Source organism: Macaca thibetana, chromosome 2 (genome assembly GCF_024542745.1).
Source record: "Macaca thibetana thibetana isolate TM-01 chromosome 2, ASM2454274v1, whole genome shotgun sequence".
In the NCBI taxonomy this organism is placed as follows: Eukaryota; Metazoa; Chordata; class Mammalia; order Primates; family Cercopithecidae; genus Macaca; species Macaca thibetana.
In genome coordinates, this window is record NC_065579.1 from 73384615 (window position 1) to 73399558 (window position 14944).

A 14944-nucleotide genomic window follows, 5' to 3' on the forward strand; every position below is an offset into this window, starting at 1 on the left:
TCGTGTTGGCCAGGCTGGTCTCAAACTCCTGACATCGAGTGATCTACCCGCCTTGGCCTCCCAAAATGCTGGGATTATAGGCATAAGCCACTGCACCTAGCCAGTCTACTTTTAAACCTTTTATTCTGAAATAACTATAGATTCACAGGAAGTTCCAAAGAAATATTTAGGTAGGTCCATGCACTGCTCAGCCTCCCTCAATGCTGACCTCTTTCATAACTATAGCACAATAACAAAACCAGAAGATTGACATTGCACTCATTTGTGTGTGTGTGTGTGTGTGTGTGTGTAATCCTATGCAATTTTGTCACATATAGTTTTGTGTAGGCACCATCACAATCAAGACACAGAATTGTTCCATTGCCACAAGTTTCCCTTGTGCTATTCCTCTGTAGCCATACCTACTGCCTACTCCTCTCCCAGTGCCTAACCTGTTCTCCAGATCCATAATTGTGTCATTTTAGGAATGTCACATAAATGGAAACACACAGTATGTAACTGGGATTGGCTTTTTTATTCAGCATAATCCACTTGAAGTCTACCCAACTGGGGCATGGATCAGTGGTTTGTTCCTTCCTGTTGCTGAAGGAGTATTCCATAGTCCCACAGTTTGTTTAACCTTTCACTCATCGTTTCCAGTTTTTTTGCTATTGTGAACAAAGCTGCTATGAACATTCATGCATAGGTTTTTGCATATGCATAGATACTCACGGAATTCATGGGAATGCTTATGGTATTCATGGTATTCTTTCATACGATGTAACCCAAAATATCCCCTTTACAGCATTCAAAACCTCCTCATCCTGAAAACGTTTTAATTTGGAATAGTGTTGATTTTAAATTTGCATATCTTTCAGGCAGTGATTACAATACTAATTATTAGTGTAGTAAGAAGAAAGCAAAACATAATTTGACCAGAGCATGTCAGAATAGAAATGTGTAGACAAACCTCTCTGCCATGCAATGACTTTCATTCTCTAGCAAAAGAAAATCAAAGATTTCAAAAATTGTTTAGAGCAACACAAAAACTGTCATTAATGAACTAAATTAGTTTTATGAGCCAATTCCATTTCAAAGAAATGCCTGGAGGCAATATGTTAACAATTTTTTTAAACAATAAAAAGAAGTTTTAATGTATTTTAACAAGATGTGTTTTTCACGGTGAGTTTTAAATTTTCAAACACTTTTTAGTAAGATTTATATGTCAGTGACTATCATTATTGTTCATGGTTTGTATCTGAGATAAAAGGCACCAGAACATAAAATAATAAACCATAGAAGGGTACACTTTCTGATAAAAACCTACATAGACCACATTAAGATACATATAGTGATAGTAATGATACATGAAACTCTTAGACAGCTAGTGCCTTTCACATTAGAATCACACACACACACTCACGCACACCCTTATATTTAGAACATTTAACTTGTAGGAAAAGAAGAGGCACAACATTTCTGGGCAAGAGAAAAGCAGTTGCAGTACCAGAATCTAAACGCTTTTGGCAAGGCTTCTAAACAGTAAATGAACTAATTATATATCCAAAACAAATCCATTGAAAAATGCCGTCTTTGTTTCATGAGACAGAGAATAATGGCATGCTTATATTAGATATTATATACATATATTTACAAAGCTCTTGTAATAGTCCCATTAAATGGCCCAGAAGTTGATATTCAGTTCATGACACTGGAATTCGTTCATGTTCTTTTCCTTTGGAGAATGGTTTGTAGCTTATTATGATGTGGGAAGTCAGCTTACTGAAACCCACCATGGTCAAAGTGAATGCTCCTTTTTTTATCTTGGTCAAAGCATTCTAGTTCTTCCTCCTGTGAAGCTGGGAGTATCCATCTTTTCATTCCTATCTCTGTGATCTGAGGAAGTTTGATCACAGCACATAACAAGTGTCTAAACCATTGTCCACAATCTCGAAAATTTGATGGTCGAAGGCTAATATCCAGCTCGATTAACTCTTTGAGGAACCGCACGTTTTGGCAGAACATGGTCCACCCTGCATCACAGATGCTATCATTGTAGCTCAGGTCCAGCTTTCGCAGTTTGGCCAGATGACCCGTCTGTATGACCGATGCTGGAAAACAAAATCACTCTAAATGCTAACATACAAGAATACTGTCTGCTATGGCTATTCCCATTTCCCATAACACTATCTCCAGGACTAGTAATGACAAGATTAGTAATTAGTAATGATTTGTTATTAGCAGCTTTATTCAGGACATCTGAAATCTGAAAAACAGATTTCCTCTCTATACATCCCATCTACAGCTTTTTAATTTTCTTTTTCCAAATCTCAATCCAATAATTTTTTTGTCAAGTTCCTGCTCTCTGCTCCACTGGAGTCCCAGCTCTTCCTACAGTCTTTCTCTAATTAAATGTAAAAAGTGATGGCTCATTGACTTTAACTAAGGACCATTTGTAAATAATAGTCTTGTTGCTTATACTGTTTAATTGTTCATTGTTCATTCATTCAGTCATTATTCATCCAGCAGTTATTTAAATGAGCACTTTCCAAGTGCAGAACATACCTGGATAATTTCCAATTCACCTTAGAGACCCCAATACACATGACAGTTTTCCCTATATGGGTGCTACCTACAATGGCACTTAAAAATGATGACTAATGTACAATCTGAGCTATTTGATCAGAAAATAAATAAGTTAATGATGAAATAAAGACTTCTGTAAGAGGAGGCAGGAGAGATAACCAAGGCAAATGGAATATGCTTCCCTTTTCAACCAAACCCAGGAATGGATTGCAGAGATCAGGTGAGTTGTGTAGAATCTTGGAGATGAAAGGGATCTTGGAAGTCTCCTTATCCAACCTCCTAATAAATAATCAGAGAGAAATCCTTTTCACAGCCTCTCTACTGATGATCACCACAATTCTGCCTGAACCGTTCTTTCAAGCTTGCCTCAGCATTATGGAGCAACTCCTAGCAGGAGGAAGCCCTCACACAGGGCCCCAATCTATCTTCTGGTGTCTTTCACCCCATGCCCCCATCAGTCAGCTGAAACATTCAGCTCCTTCTTCCTCATGTCAGCCCTGCAGTGTTAGATAACAGCCAGGTCTCCCTCAAACTTTATCCCTCTAGGACTGAACATGCCCTGGTCTTTCAGTCTTTCCTCACACACATGGCTTTCTGATCAAGGAGGATGTTCCAACTCCATCACTTTCACTTGCCGACAGTTTCATTCCACAGTGAATTTGAGAGCTCAGCCACCCGTGCACACAGCAGCTGCACTCTGTCTCTAGGTGTCCATGTCAATGTGTGTCTCTCTTCCTGTCTCGCAACATTACTCACAATATTCTCAAGACCTAACTAAGTGTTAAAGACAATGTGCATGCTTTTTCTCTTTCATCCCATTTTATTATTTTAGATTTATTACATTTTTAAAAATCTAGGTAGTGGAAACATAGGCCATAGATATACTCTTTATAGTTTACTATGTGAAAAAATAAATGCCATTAATTATTTTTAAAATGTGCATAAGCTAGTGATTAACAAATGTTTAATGTTTCTATTAGAAAAAATATAAAAGTGGCAATTGCTAAAACCACATATAGTAATACTTGTTTTTTGTTGCTGTTGTTGTTTTCGTTTTTTGAGATAGAGTCTGCTCTTTGTCCAGGCTGGAATGCAATGGCACAATCTCAGCTCACTGCAACCTCCACCTCCAGGTTCAAGCGATCCTCCTGCCTCAGCCTTCCAAGTAGCTGGGATTACAGGCACCTGCCACTATGCCCGGCTAATGTTTTTACTTTTATTAGAGACAGGGTTTCGCCATGTTGGCCAAGCTGGTCTCAAACTCCTGACCTCAGGGGATCCACCCACCTCATCCTCCCAAAATGCTGGGATTACGGGTGTGAGCCACCACGCCTGACCTGTAATACTTGTTATTGACTAAAAATTCAAAGAAGGAAAATATACCCTGATGAAATGTAAAAGTATAAATTTGACCTGAGAAAAAACTGTCAGTAAAGATTAAAAAAAAATATACGATAGCTGAAGACATGGCAAATAAAATTTGATGCAGACAAAAATAAAAAAGACCTAATTGAGGCCTGGTGTGGTGGCTCATGCCTATAATCCCAGCACTTTGGGAGGCCAAAACGGGCGGATCACGAGGTCAGGAGATCAAGACCATCCTGGCTAACACAGTGAAACCCTGTCTCTACTAAAAATACACACACACAAAAAAATTAGCCAGGCATAGTGGTGGGCACCTGTAGTCCCAGCTACTTGGGAGGCTAAGGCAGGAGAATGGCTTGAACCCGGGAGGTGGAGCTTGCAGTGAGCCAAGACTGCGCCACTGCACTCCAGCCTGGGTGACAGAGCGAGACTCCGTCTCAAAAAAAAAAAAAACCTAATTGAAGAAGCAAATTTTAATCATAAACATTAAATAAAATAACTTAAATATATTTAATGGTGTCTAATTCAGAAAAATAAATAAATGAAAATCAAAAGCTTATTTTTTAGAAGACTCACAACATCAATAAACCCTTGTGATAGTCAGAACTCTAAATAGCCACCTTAAGGTTTCCATTGTGTCCCCAGGACTGAATGTGATAGATTTTGCTCCCAGGATTAGCTTAGGCTATATGGCACACCCGACTTTAAGAAAGGGAGATTATCCATATGGAGTTAACCCAATCAGAGGAGCCCTTTGAAAGCAGAGAGAATTTCCTCCTACTGGTGGCAGAAGAGGAAGGAAGACACAGAAGTCAGAGAGATTTAAAGTGTAAGAGGCATGGACAATCCACTCCAGGCTTGCAAATGAGGGGCCATGTATCAAGGAATGTGGCTGGCCTCTAGTAGCTGAGAGCAGGCTCCAGCTGAGAGTTAGCAAGAAAAGAGGACCCTCAGTCCTACAGCTGCAAGGTCCTAGACTCTGACAACAAAAATGAGCTTGAAAGTGGATTTATTCCTAGAGCCTTCAGATGAGAACTCAGCCTGGCTGACACCTTGATTTCAGTGTTGTAATACCCTACACAGAGAACCAACACATGCTGTGCTAGACTTCTTACCTACAGAACTGTGAGCCGGGTGAGGGATGGGAAATTACTTCCCGCATTATTCATTCGGGTGATGGTTACATCAGCACCTCATACTTCACCACTACAATATACCCATGGAAGAAAACTGCACTGGTGCCCCTTACATTTATATAAGCTTTTAAAAAGAACTGTGAACAAATACATGGATATTGTTTTAATCCACAAATTAACATGTTACACAGCAACAGAAAACAAGTACCTTTGGTCACACTAGCCAAGAACAAAGAGATAGAAACACAACTGACCAATATCAGGAATGAGACAGGAGGTATCACTATGGGCAGTAAAAGGATAATAAGGAAACAACTTTAATTCCATAAATTCAACAACCTAGATGAAATGGGCCAACTCCTTAAAAGACACTATCAAAACTTAAAGAAGAAATAGACAACTGGAATAGTCCTAGCTCTATTTTTTTTCTATCTCTATTTTTAAAATTGAATTGGTAATTTAAAATATCCCACAAAGAAAATTCCAAGTTTAGATGGCTTCAGTGGTGAATTCTGTGAAACAGTTGAGGAAGAAATAATACCAATTTTACCCAATCTTTCTGGAAAATAAAAGAGGAAGGAACACTTTCCAACTCATTGTATGAGGCTACCTATACCCTCATAACAAAGCCAAAGACATTTTAAGAAAACCAGTAGGCGGTTATCCCTTGTGAACACAGGCACAAATATCCTCAAAAGAATATTAGCAGATAACACCCAATGCTATATAAACAAGATAATACATAATGATCATGACCAGGATGATTTAACATTTAAAAATCACTTAATATTATTAATTATTATTATTAGTTATTATTAATATTATTATTCATGATATTAATGAACTATAAAGTTTTTTAAATGCTCATCTCAATAGATGCAGAAAAATAATCTGACAAAATTCATTATAAGAACTCTTAGCAAATTAGGATTCCTTAGCCTGATAAAGGGTAGCTACAAAAAAACCTATAGCTAACGTCATACTTAATAGTGAAAAATGGAATGCTTTCCCCCTCAGCTTAGGGGACTAAGACTGGAAGCAAGGCAAGAATGTCTGCTCTCATCTCGTTCAACATCTATTGGAAATCCTAGCCAGCTAAATAACCAAGAAAAAGAAATAAAAGATACGCAGTGGAGATAAAGACATAAAACTGTCTCTAGGCCGGGTGCAGTGGTTTCATGTCTGTAATCCCAGCACTTTGGGAGGCCGAGGCGGGCAGATCACGAGGTCAGGAGATCGAGACTATCCTGGCCAACATGGTGAACCCCCGTCTCTACTAAAAATAGAAAAACTAGCTGGGGGTGGTGGCGAGTGTCTGTAGTTCCAGTTACTCAGGAAGCTGAGGCAGGAGAATCGCTTGAACTCAAGAGTCAGAAGTTGTGGTGAGCCGAGATGGCGCCACTGTACTTCAGCCTGGCGACAGAATGAGACTCCATCTCAAAAAAAAAAAAAAAAAAAAAAGCTGTCTGTAATCATATATGATATGATTGTCTATATAGAAAATACTACAGAATCTACTAAAAATATCCTACAGCTAACAAATGAGTTTAGCAAGGTTGCAGTAAAATGTCATACAAAAATCAATTGTGTATCCATATACTAGCAATAACATTGGGAATCTAAAATTAAACAGTATCTTTTATAAGAGCACAAAAATTAAATACTCAGATACAAATTTAACAAAATATAAAAACTATAAAACACCAGTGAAAGAAATCAAAGAGTACTTAAATACAGAGATAGACTGTGTTCATGGATTGGAATACTCAATATTGTTAAGATGTCATTTCTCCCTGAATTGATCTATAAATTCAATATAATCCCAATCAAATTTCCCGATGGATTTTTAAAATAGATATTGACAATCTGATGCTAGCTCTATATGGAAATGCCAAGTAACTAGAATAACCAAAACAATTTTGAAAAAGAACAAAGAATACTTATACTACTTCAAGACTTACTATGAAGTTTCAACAATCAAAACAGCGTGATATTGGTAAAATAAGAGACACAGAGATCAATGGAACAGAATTGAGAGATCAGAAGTAGGCCATCACAAATATGGTCAATTGATTTTTGACAAAAATATAAAGGCAAATCAATGAAGAATGGATAGTCTTTTCAACTAATGACACTCCAATAATTGGACAGTGACATGCAGACACATTAATCTCTACCCATACCTCATACCTTGTATAAAAATGAACTCAAAATAGATAATAGGTCAAAATACAAAAGGCAAATACAAAGCTTCAAGAAAAAATATGGAAAAAATTTTTGAGAACTTAGATTTGCAAAACACTCTAAGACGCAATACAAAAAGTTCATCAAATTAACAAATTGATAGATCTTTATTAAAGCTGAAAGCTTTGCTCTGCAAAACAAACACTATTAAGAGAATGAAAAAGCCAGTGGGACAGACCCAGAGAAAATAATAGCAAATTATATTTCTGATAAAGGACTTACTTGTATTCAGAAAAATCTAAAAAACTCTCCAAACTCATCAACAAGAAAACAAACAATCCAATTTTTAAAATTAGGCAAGAGATTTAGAACAGACATTTCACCAAAGGAGCTAAGAAATGAAAATACACACATAAAAAGGTGTTTGACATCACTGGTCATTAGGGAAATGCAAATTAAAATCACAATGTTTTGTCCCATCTTCTAATTACAATCATTTTTGCTATAACACTTGTTTTGAAAACACAAGTTTATTTCAATGAGACTGAAATGTCAGGAAACAATTTGAGCATAATGCAAATTTCTTGTTTGCATTATGCACGATTTGTCCACAGGAAACACTAGGTGAACATATAAGACTGTCCCCAACTGAATTGAGCTGCATATAGAAATAAACAGCCTGGGCACGGTGGCTCATGCCTGTAATCCCAGCACTTTGGGAGGTCGAGGCAGGTGGATCACCTGAGGTCAGGAGTTCGAGACCAGCCTGGCTAACATGGTGAAACACCGTCTCTACCAAAAACACAAAAATTAGCCAGGCGTGGTGGTAGGCGCCTGTAATCCCAGCTACTCGGGAGCCTGAGGCAGGAGAATCTCTTGAATCTGGCAGGTGGAGGTTGCAGTGAGCCAAGATCATGCCACTGCACTCTAGCCTGGGTGACAGAGTGAAACTCTGTATAAGAAAGAAAGAAAGAAAGAAAGAAAGAAAGAAAGAAAGAAAAAGAAAGAAAGAAAGAAAGAAAGAAAAAGAAAAAGAAAGAGAAAAGAGAGAAAGAAAGAAAGAAAGAAAGAAAGAAAGAAAAAGAAAGAAAAGAAAGAAAGAAAGAAAGAAAGAAAGAAAGAAAGAAAGAAAGGAAGAAAGAAAGAAAGAAAATGTAGACATGCACACACCTCATGAAGACAACAACCCTCATCTATCCACACACCCTCTTTCCACCAACTGAAGTGTGGACAGGCCACTTCCACAGACAAACTTCAGGTCTTTCTCAGGGGAAAGTCTAATATTTGCTCATTTCTTAACTGTTTAATATGTAAAACTGTATTGCTATTTTTCATAGCTTCTGTTTTTTAAAATATGCCACTGATGAAGTGTTTGAGTGTGGTGCTTCCAACCATAGGTCCTGTGGTTATTACTGAATAATTCTTGCATAACACATGATTTTTAGGCCCATGTGCCATGTCATAGCAAAACTGACTAGTGTATACACTGCAAACACACATACAACTACTTGGAGTGACTGTTCTGACCCTTCATTTGGAGGCATGCTCATTGCTTTGGAATTCTGGCAGTTGATGGCTGAATAGTGATTAGAGTGTGAGGACAAGGCTAGATGGGAGACAGAGGGAGTACTCTCTGGTTCATTGTTTTATAATGGGAAAGTGGAAACAGAATGAGTTGTTGTTGTCGTTGTTTTTTGAGAAGGAGTTTCACTCCTGTTGCCCAGACTGGAGTGCAATGATGCAATCTTGGCTCACCGCAACCTCTGCCTCCCAGGTTCAAGCGATTCTCCTGCCTCAGCCTCCCGAGTAGCTGGGATTACAGGCATGCACCACCATGCCCTGCTAATTTTGTATTTTTAGTAGAGATGGGGTTTCTCCATGTTGGTCAGGCTGGTCTTGAACTCCCGACCTCAAGTGATCCGCCAGCCTTGGCCTCCCAAAGTCTTGGGATTACAGGCATGAGCCACCACGCCTGGCCACATAGAATGATTTTAGGGAATATTTGGGTAGCCTCAATCCCACAGTGCAAAAGTTATTCCTTATTCAATTATCTTTCCATCTTTCTAGACTGACGTGGAAAAAGGGTCAGATTGTTACTACAGTATGCCTTTAACCTCTTTCATCTTTTTCTAATAGAGAGGAGTCTCTAATCAAAGCCATCAGCAGTCTAATATCTATGAGAAGTGATACCCGCACTTCAGTTACAGTGATAATCAGCTTCTTGTTTAAATAAAAGCATTTAAATTAAAGAGTCAATTTAAAGTTAAGTATTTTAACTTTAATACTAAGGAAAGGAAGTATTAGTTAAGTTAAAGGAAAAGTTAAGTATTAGTGCTGGAACCATGGGGATGGATGAGATGTAGATGTCTGAAGTGGGAAAACTCACGGACCAGGGGGGTGTGGAACAGCTGTTTGCCTTTCAGGAACCGCCCCACCTATCTAAATCCATATCCTTTTAGGAAACACCCCCCACTGTCATGTGGTTTTAGAATTGCCTTTGTTCATTTTAATTAGAACTCTCGGGAGATATTAGGGAGAAAGTAATCTGCACAGAGGGCTTCACCCCAAGTCTAGTGCCTCCCCCACCTCCCCACCCGGTGCTTTCCAGGAGCGGCACCCTCTGCTCTGTGTGCCAAGACCGCTTGGGAACAAGTAGATACACACCCAGGAGAACCACATCCTCTGTCACCAGGGAACAGCTGCTCAGCCTCAGCACTCGAAGAGACATGGAAAGCTTTAGTGTTTCCAGAAGTAGCTTCAAGTTGCCACCAACACACTTGTTCCAAGAAAGGTTGAATACTTCCAGAGCAGAGAGGTGAACAGAGGTTTCAGCTAAAAGTGGTAACGATAAGAACAGCAGTAATTTAGGTTTTCTTACAGATCATAAGCTTTGGATTTGAGGAAACTGGTCTAGGACAACACATTAATATAACTGGGGTTGAGAAAGTTGTAGAGGCCATTTTCTTCTGCCTTAAATTTATGGCCTCAATTTATGTTGTCTGGTTTTTTTTGTTGTTGTTGTTGTTTGTTTTGTTTTGAGACTGAGTCTTGCTCTGTCACCAGGCTGGAGTGCAGTGGCACAATCTTGGCTCACTGCAACCTCCGCCTCCTGGGTTCAAGTGATTCCCCTGCCTCAGCCTCTCAAGCAGCTGGGACTACATGTGTGCACCACCATACTCAGCTAATTATTTTTGTATTTTAACAGAGACAGGGTTTCGCCATGTTGGCCAGGATGGTCTGGATCTCCTGACTCGGGATCCACTAGCCTTGGACTCCCGAAGTGCTGGGATTACAGGCGTGAGCCACCACACCCAGCCTGTTGTCTGTTTTTATTTGGGGAAATATTGGAAACTTTAGCAAAGCAAAACTTGATAAATTGGAATTCACTGTCCAACTGGGGTTTCTTTCCTTCATTTCACATGTAGGAAGGAGAAAGAGGCAAAGTACTTGGACGGCTAGTCAAGATTTCAGAATGTGTCCTGGTTGGTTGGTACATATTCCACTGCACAGTCACTGCTGAGATTGAGAGAGGGTCAAGTCTCCCTAAGAGTCTGAAATACCAAAACCTATTTGTGTTTACTTCACTGCAATAAATGCAGGCAAGGAAGGCAACTAATGTATTTTGGAAAGAGCTTTCAAGAAAAGTAAAAGATTTTCTGCTTAATTCTCAATTGCCCCCAAAGTTAAAATTAACCAGAATATCTTATTCCCAAGTTAATTGTACTTTAAACTATTCTGCCTTCCTTCTAGAGAATAATGTGTTCGAGGGGAAAATATACATTCTTTTATAATATCTAGTAAGAAAATCCCTTATTCATGGTACAGAGATCTACATTAAGGAGAAATGGAACTTTTTCTTCTAAAAGTAATGTAGGGAAATATATATTTGCTTCATTTGCTTAATTCAAATTGAATAGTAGATTTATGTCAGATGATATAATTTAGTGTGATACCTAGTTGATCATGATTCATTGATTGCGCAGCTAGAATTAGAAACAGCTGTGCCTTCTAATGGCTACAGTTCCTTTAAAAAAACATATTTTTCCAGACTGGGCAACGTGGTAAAACTCCATCTCTACCAAAAATACAAAAATTAGCCAGGTGTGGTGTCACGTTCCTGTAGACTCAGCTACTGGGGAAGCTGAGATGGCATGATCGCTTAAGCCCAGGAGATCAAGGCTACAGTGAGCCACGATAGTGCCACTGCACTCCAGCCTGGGCAGCAAAGCAAGACCCTCCCAAAGTACTGGGATTACAGGTGTGAGCCACTGCACCTGGCCCAAGTTCACAGTTCTTTACTGGAGGTCAGTCATCTAGGTACCCTCCACCCAGCATATACCAAAATTCCATGCTCACAAAAGAAAAGCTCATGTTCAGCATAAACCATGTTGTTTGTGCAAACAGGTTAGGCATAGTAAACCACCCTTATCAGTTAGGAAATGGTACGAACACCCCCAGATTCCAAGTTCTGGGATATCAGCTAAGGGTTGGTCTTTCTGGTTGACAGTAGGCCTTTCCAGGGATAGCAGCATCAGGCCTGCTATGTTAACTCTTTTTTGCCCCCATACACGTGGCTGGAGTTGTTGGATTTGTGTGCTCCCTGGATAATGCTAAAAACAGAGTCTTTCTCTCTAACCCTCTCACCAGTGTTTTTTCTTTATCAGTTGGCACTTCCTTAAAAATGAATTGTACTGTCAATCAGACAAGGAGTATTATTAATGAAATAAATGCATTAAATTCATAAAAATGAGTAGCTATTATTATACATTAATAAAAATAAATGCATGTTATTTACCCCCAAATTTGAAGAACACTATATTTAGGGCATTCTTGCCCTCCTTTTCAGCCTGAGTATTTTGTTCAGCCTGAGTATTTTGCTCAGCCCGAGTATTTTGCTCGGCCCGAGTATTTTGCTCAGCCCGAGTATTTTGCTCAGCTCCCATAGACTTGGTCCTCACCATGCCCTCCTCCCAGCGCTCCCTCAGCATCATTCATCTCATCGTCCACATCTCTGGATGGGGAAAAGTCCCAGGATAGGTAGCTTTCAGCCCTGCTGTTCTAGGGCCCATGGACCCATCAGAGAGTCTACAGATATGCTTGAAGGGGTGCCTGTGAGCTTCCTCAAACTGATTACAGTTATTCTGTGGGGAAGAGTATGGTACATTTTCTGTCTCCAAAACATCTGGAATTAGACTGCCTTAAATCAAATCCTGGCTCTGGCTCTTATGACCTAGGGTTACCTCATGTACTTAACATCTCTGTGCCTCCGTTTCCTTGTCTGCAAAATATAAAATGGAACAACGGCACATGCCTTATACAGTTGTAAGAGTTAAATTGGTGAATGCATGTAAAGTTCTTGGAAAGGGGCCTGGCACATAGGATATGCTCTATAAATGTCAGTTGTTAAGTTCTGCCCATTTGGTGACAAGTGCAATGTCAGCAAGTAAGGGGAGGTATTGTGAAACAAAGACACTTCGTAGCACTTCTCCAAATCGATCACCCAGGGAGCCAGTAGTTTGTGCACACAGTGCCGCGGTCCCCAACACCACCTCCCTTTACTTGCTGACACTGCACTTGTCATCAAATGGAAACTTTGTCACCAACTTTCAGATTCAGTAGGTTCCTGATGTAGGCTGGGGCACATCCGTGACCTTAAGGCATACACAGATTCCTAAGGGAGCATATAAATCCTGTGGGGAGTGATTGCTTGGCAGTTAGCTAGGCTCACACTCTAGTAAATGGCTTACTTTCCTATCAGATCCACAGCAATCCCAACTCATACTGACACCTCCGCAAAATTACAAGTTACCATGGATGTGGTGGTCCCAGGTTGGTTGTACACACATTAAATTTTAAATGCTAAATCTGCACATACCATGGCCAGGCACGGTGGCTCACACCTATAACCCCAGCACTTTGGAAGGCCCAGGAGGGTGGATCACTTGAAGTCAGGAGTTTGAGACCAGGCTGGACAACATGGTGAAACCCTGTCTCTACTAAAAATACAAAAATTAGTCGGGTGTGGTGACGTGCACCTGTCTGTGATCCCAGCTACTCGTGAGGCTGAGGCAGGAGAATCGCTTAAACCTGGGAAGCGGAGGCTGCAGTGAGCCAAGATCACGCCACTGCACTCCAGCCTGGGTGACACTCTGTCTCAAAACACAAACAACAACAACAAAAAACCCTGCACATACTAGAATCATTTTTTTTTGGACTTTCAGAAGGTCACTTTTAAGAAGGCATATGTCCTGAAAAGAAGACAAATTAGTACTTCACAAATTTGGCTGAACCTTGGAATGAAATGCAGAGAAAAAGAGGTCTCCCTCTCACATTATTGCATGGCTCCTGCAGGGATCTGGGAAATCTCTTACCGAGAGCTGTAAAAGTCTCACTCTCCAAAGCACAGTTGTTGATAACTAACGACTTCAATGCTGGTAAAAATCGGAGCCTGCTGAGTAAGTTTTCAGAAGAATTGCCCATCTTTTTGTTGGCTGATAAATCCAGTTCTTGAAGATTTGAGAGTAAAGGAATGACCTGGGCTGTTAAAAATATCAGCAGTGACATGTTTTAGGCACCATCTCACAGAGTCTTCCGGGTGTTTGGTTCCCACACTCTGTTTAATCTGTCAGTCAATACAGCTCTCCCCAACCCGACCCTCCCTCCCTTACACACCGCAAACCAGCCATCTTCCCAGCATGCTGCTTGGGCTTTCTTGCTTCCAAGCTCCTTTCCAGGCTAGAAGAGCAAAGGCTGTGGAGACAGAGAACTAGATCTTGGATCTGCTACTAAAGAACTGTGTGATTTCGGACAAGTTAATTAACCTCTCTGAACCTTAGCATTCTCAACTCTAGAGCTCTTAGTCTTCTCTATTTCGGTGGTCATTGGGAAGGTAAAGTGACTTGGTAAAGATAAAGTACTTGGTATAATGCCTGGCACATACTAACTGCTCAATTAATGTTTGAAATTATAATTCTTTTCTCAGAATGTAAGTACCAGTAAGGCAATGAAAACAGCAATCAGAACAGACACTTGTTGGTAACCACACTGGGTCCTGAGGGGCCCGGCTAGGAATTACCCCCGTTCACTATCTTTTGCCTGCTTTTCCGGCCTTTGCCCCAACTCTTACCAAGGCAGAAAATGCAGTATGCTGGATCTCTACAAGGCTGGCTCACCTCCTCGAAGCCTTCCAGGGTCACCCACACCAAAGTAACCCCTTGGTCACTATCGCATCACCATATTTTATTTTCACAGCACCCAGCATTATGTGATATTTTCTTGTTAATATATTTGTTTTCTGTCTTCCCTCACTGAAGGCAAGCTCTGTGTTATAGAAACTATCTCACTCCCAGAATGAGGATCAGTACCTGAAACATCAGAGGTATAAATGTTTGTGGGAGGAGGGAGAGAGGTCGGGGAAAGAAAGGGGAAAGGCAGGGAAGGCAGGCAGACACTTGTAAAGTCAACAGGTGTAACTATTTCTCCTTCTTCCAACCCCCTCAGCACTTTATATTTCGCCATGCAGTTTGAATATGTGTTGGTTTACTCCTGCCCCTGCCATACCGAAGTTCCCTGATAGCTGGGATTTTCTGCAGCCCCTGGCACAGTGTCCCACACCATTAGAGGATTCATCAGTAGTTACTGCTTAAAGGATCTATAATTCCAATTCTTTGGAGCGATTTACAATGATCAGATAA

At 40.2% G+C, this 14944-nt stretch overlaps 2 protein-coding genes across 34 annotated transcripts in view; one reads left to right on the forward strand and one right to left on the reverse strand.

The window, feature by feature from the left end:
• Positions 1-14944, forward strand: part of SEC62 (SEC62 homolog, preprotein translocation factor) — a 332886-nt gene that overhangs the window by 170732 nt on the left and 147210 nt on the right. The window contains exon 1 of one of the 33 annotated variants that reach the window (XM_050780024.1): positions 9643-9646. The exons of the other annotated variants lie outside the window; for them this stretch is intronic. The gene's annotated coding sequence lies outside the window, so the exon portion shown is untranslated. Of the gene's footprint in view, positions 1-9642; positions 9647-14944 lie in introns of those variants that run through there. 33 annotated transcript variants of the gene reach the window in all.
• LRRC31 (leucine rich repeat containing 31) overlaps positions 1593-14944 on the reverse strand; it is a 30479-nt gene continuing 17127 nt past the window's right edge. Inside the window, exons 7-9 of the mRNA XM_050780042.1 lie at positions 13622-13789; positions 9915-10082; positions 1593-2090 (exon numbers count right to left, since the gene is read on the reverse strand). Coding sequence (XP_050635999.1) covers positions 1759-2090; positions 9915-10082; positions 13622-13789 — 668 coding nt within the window. The 3' untranslated portion in view covers positions 1593-1758. The remainder of the gene's footprint in view (positions 2091-9914; positions 10083-13621; positions 13790-14944) is intronic.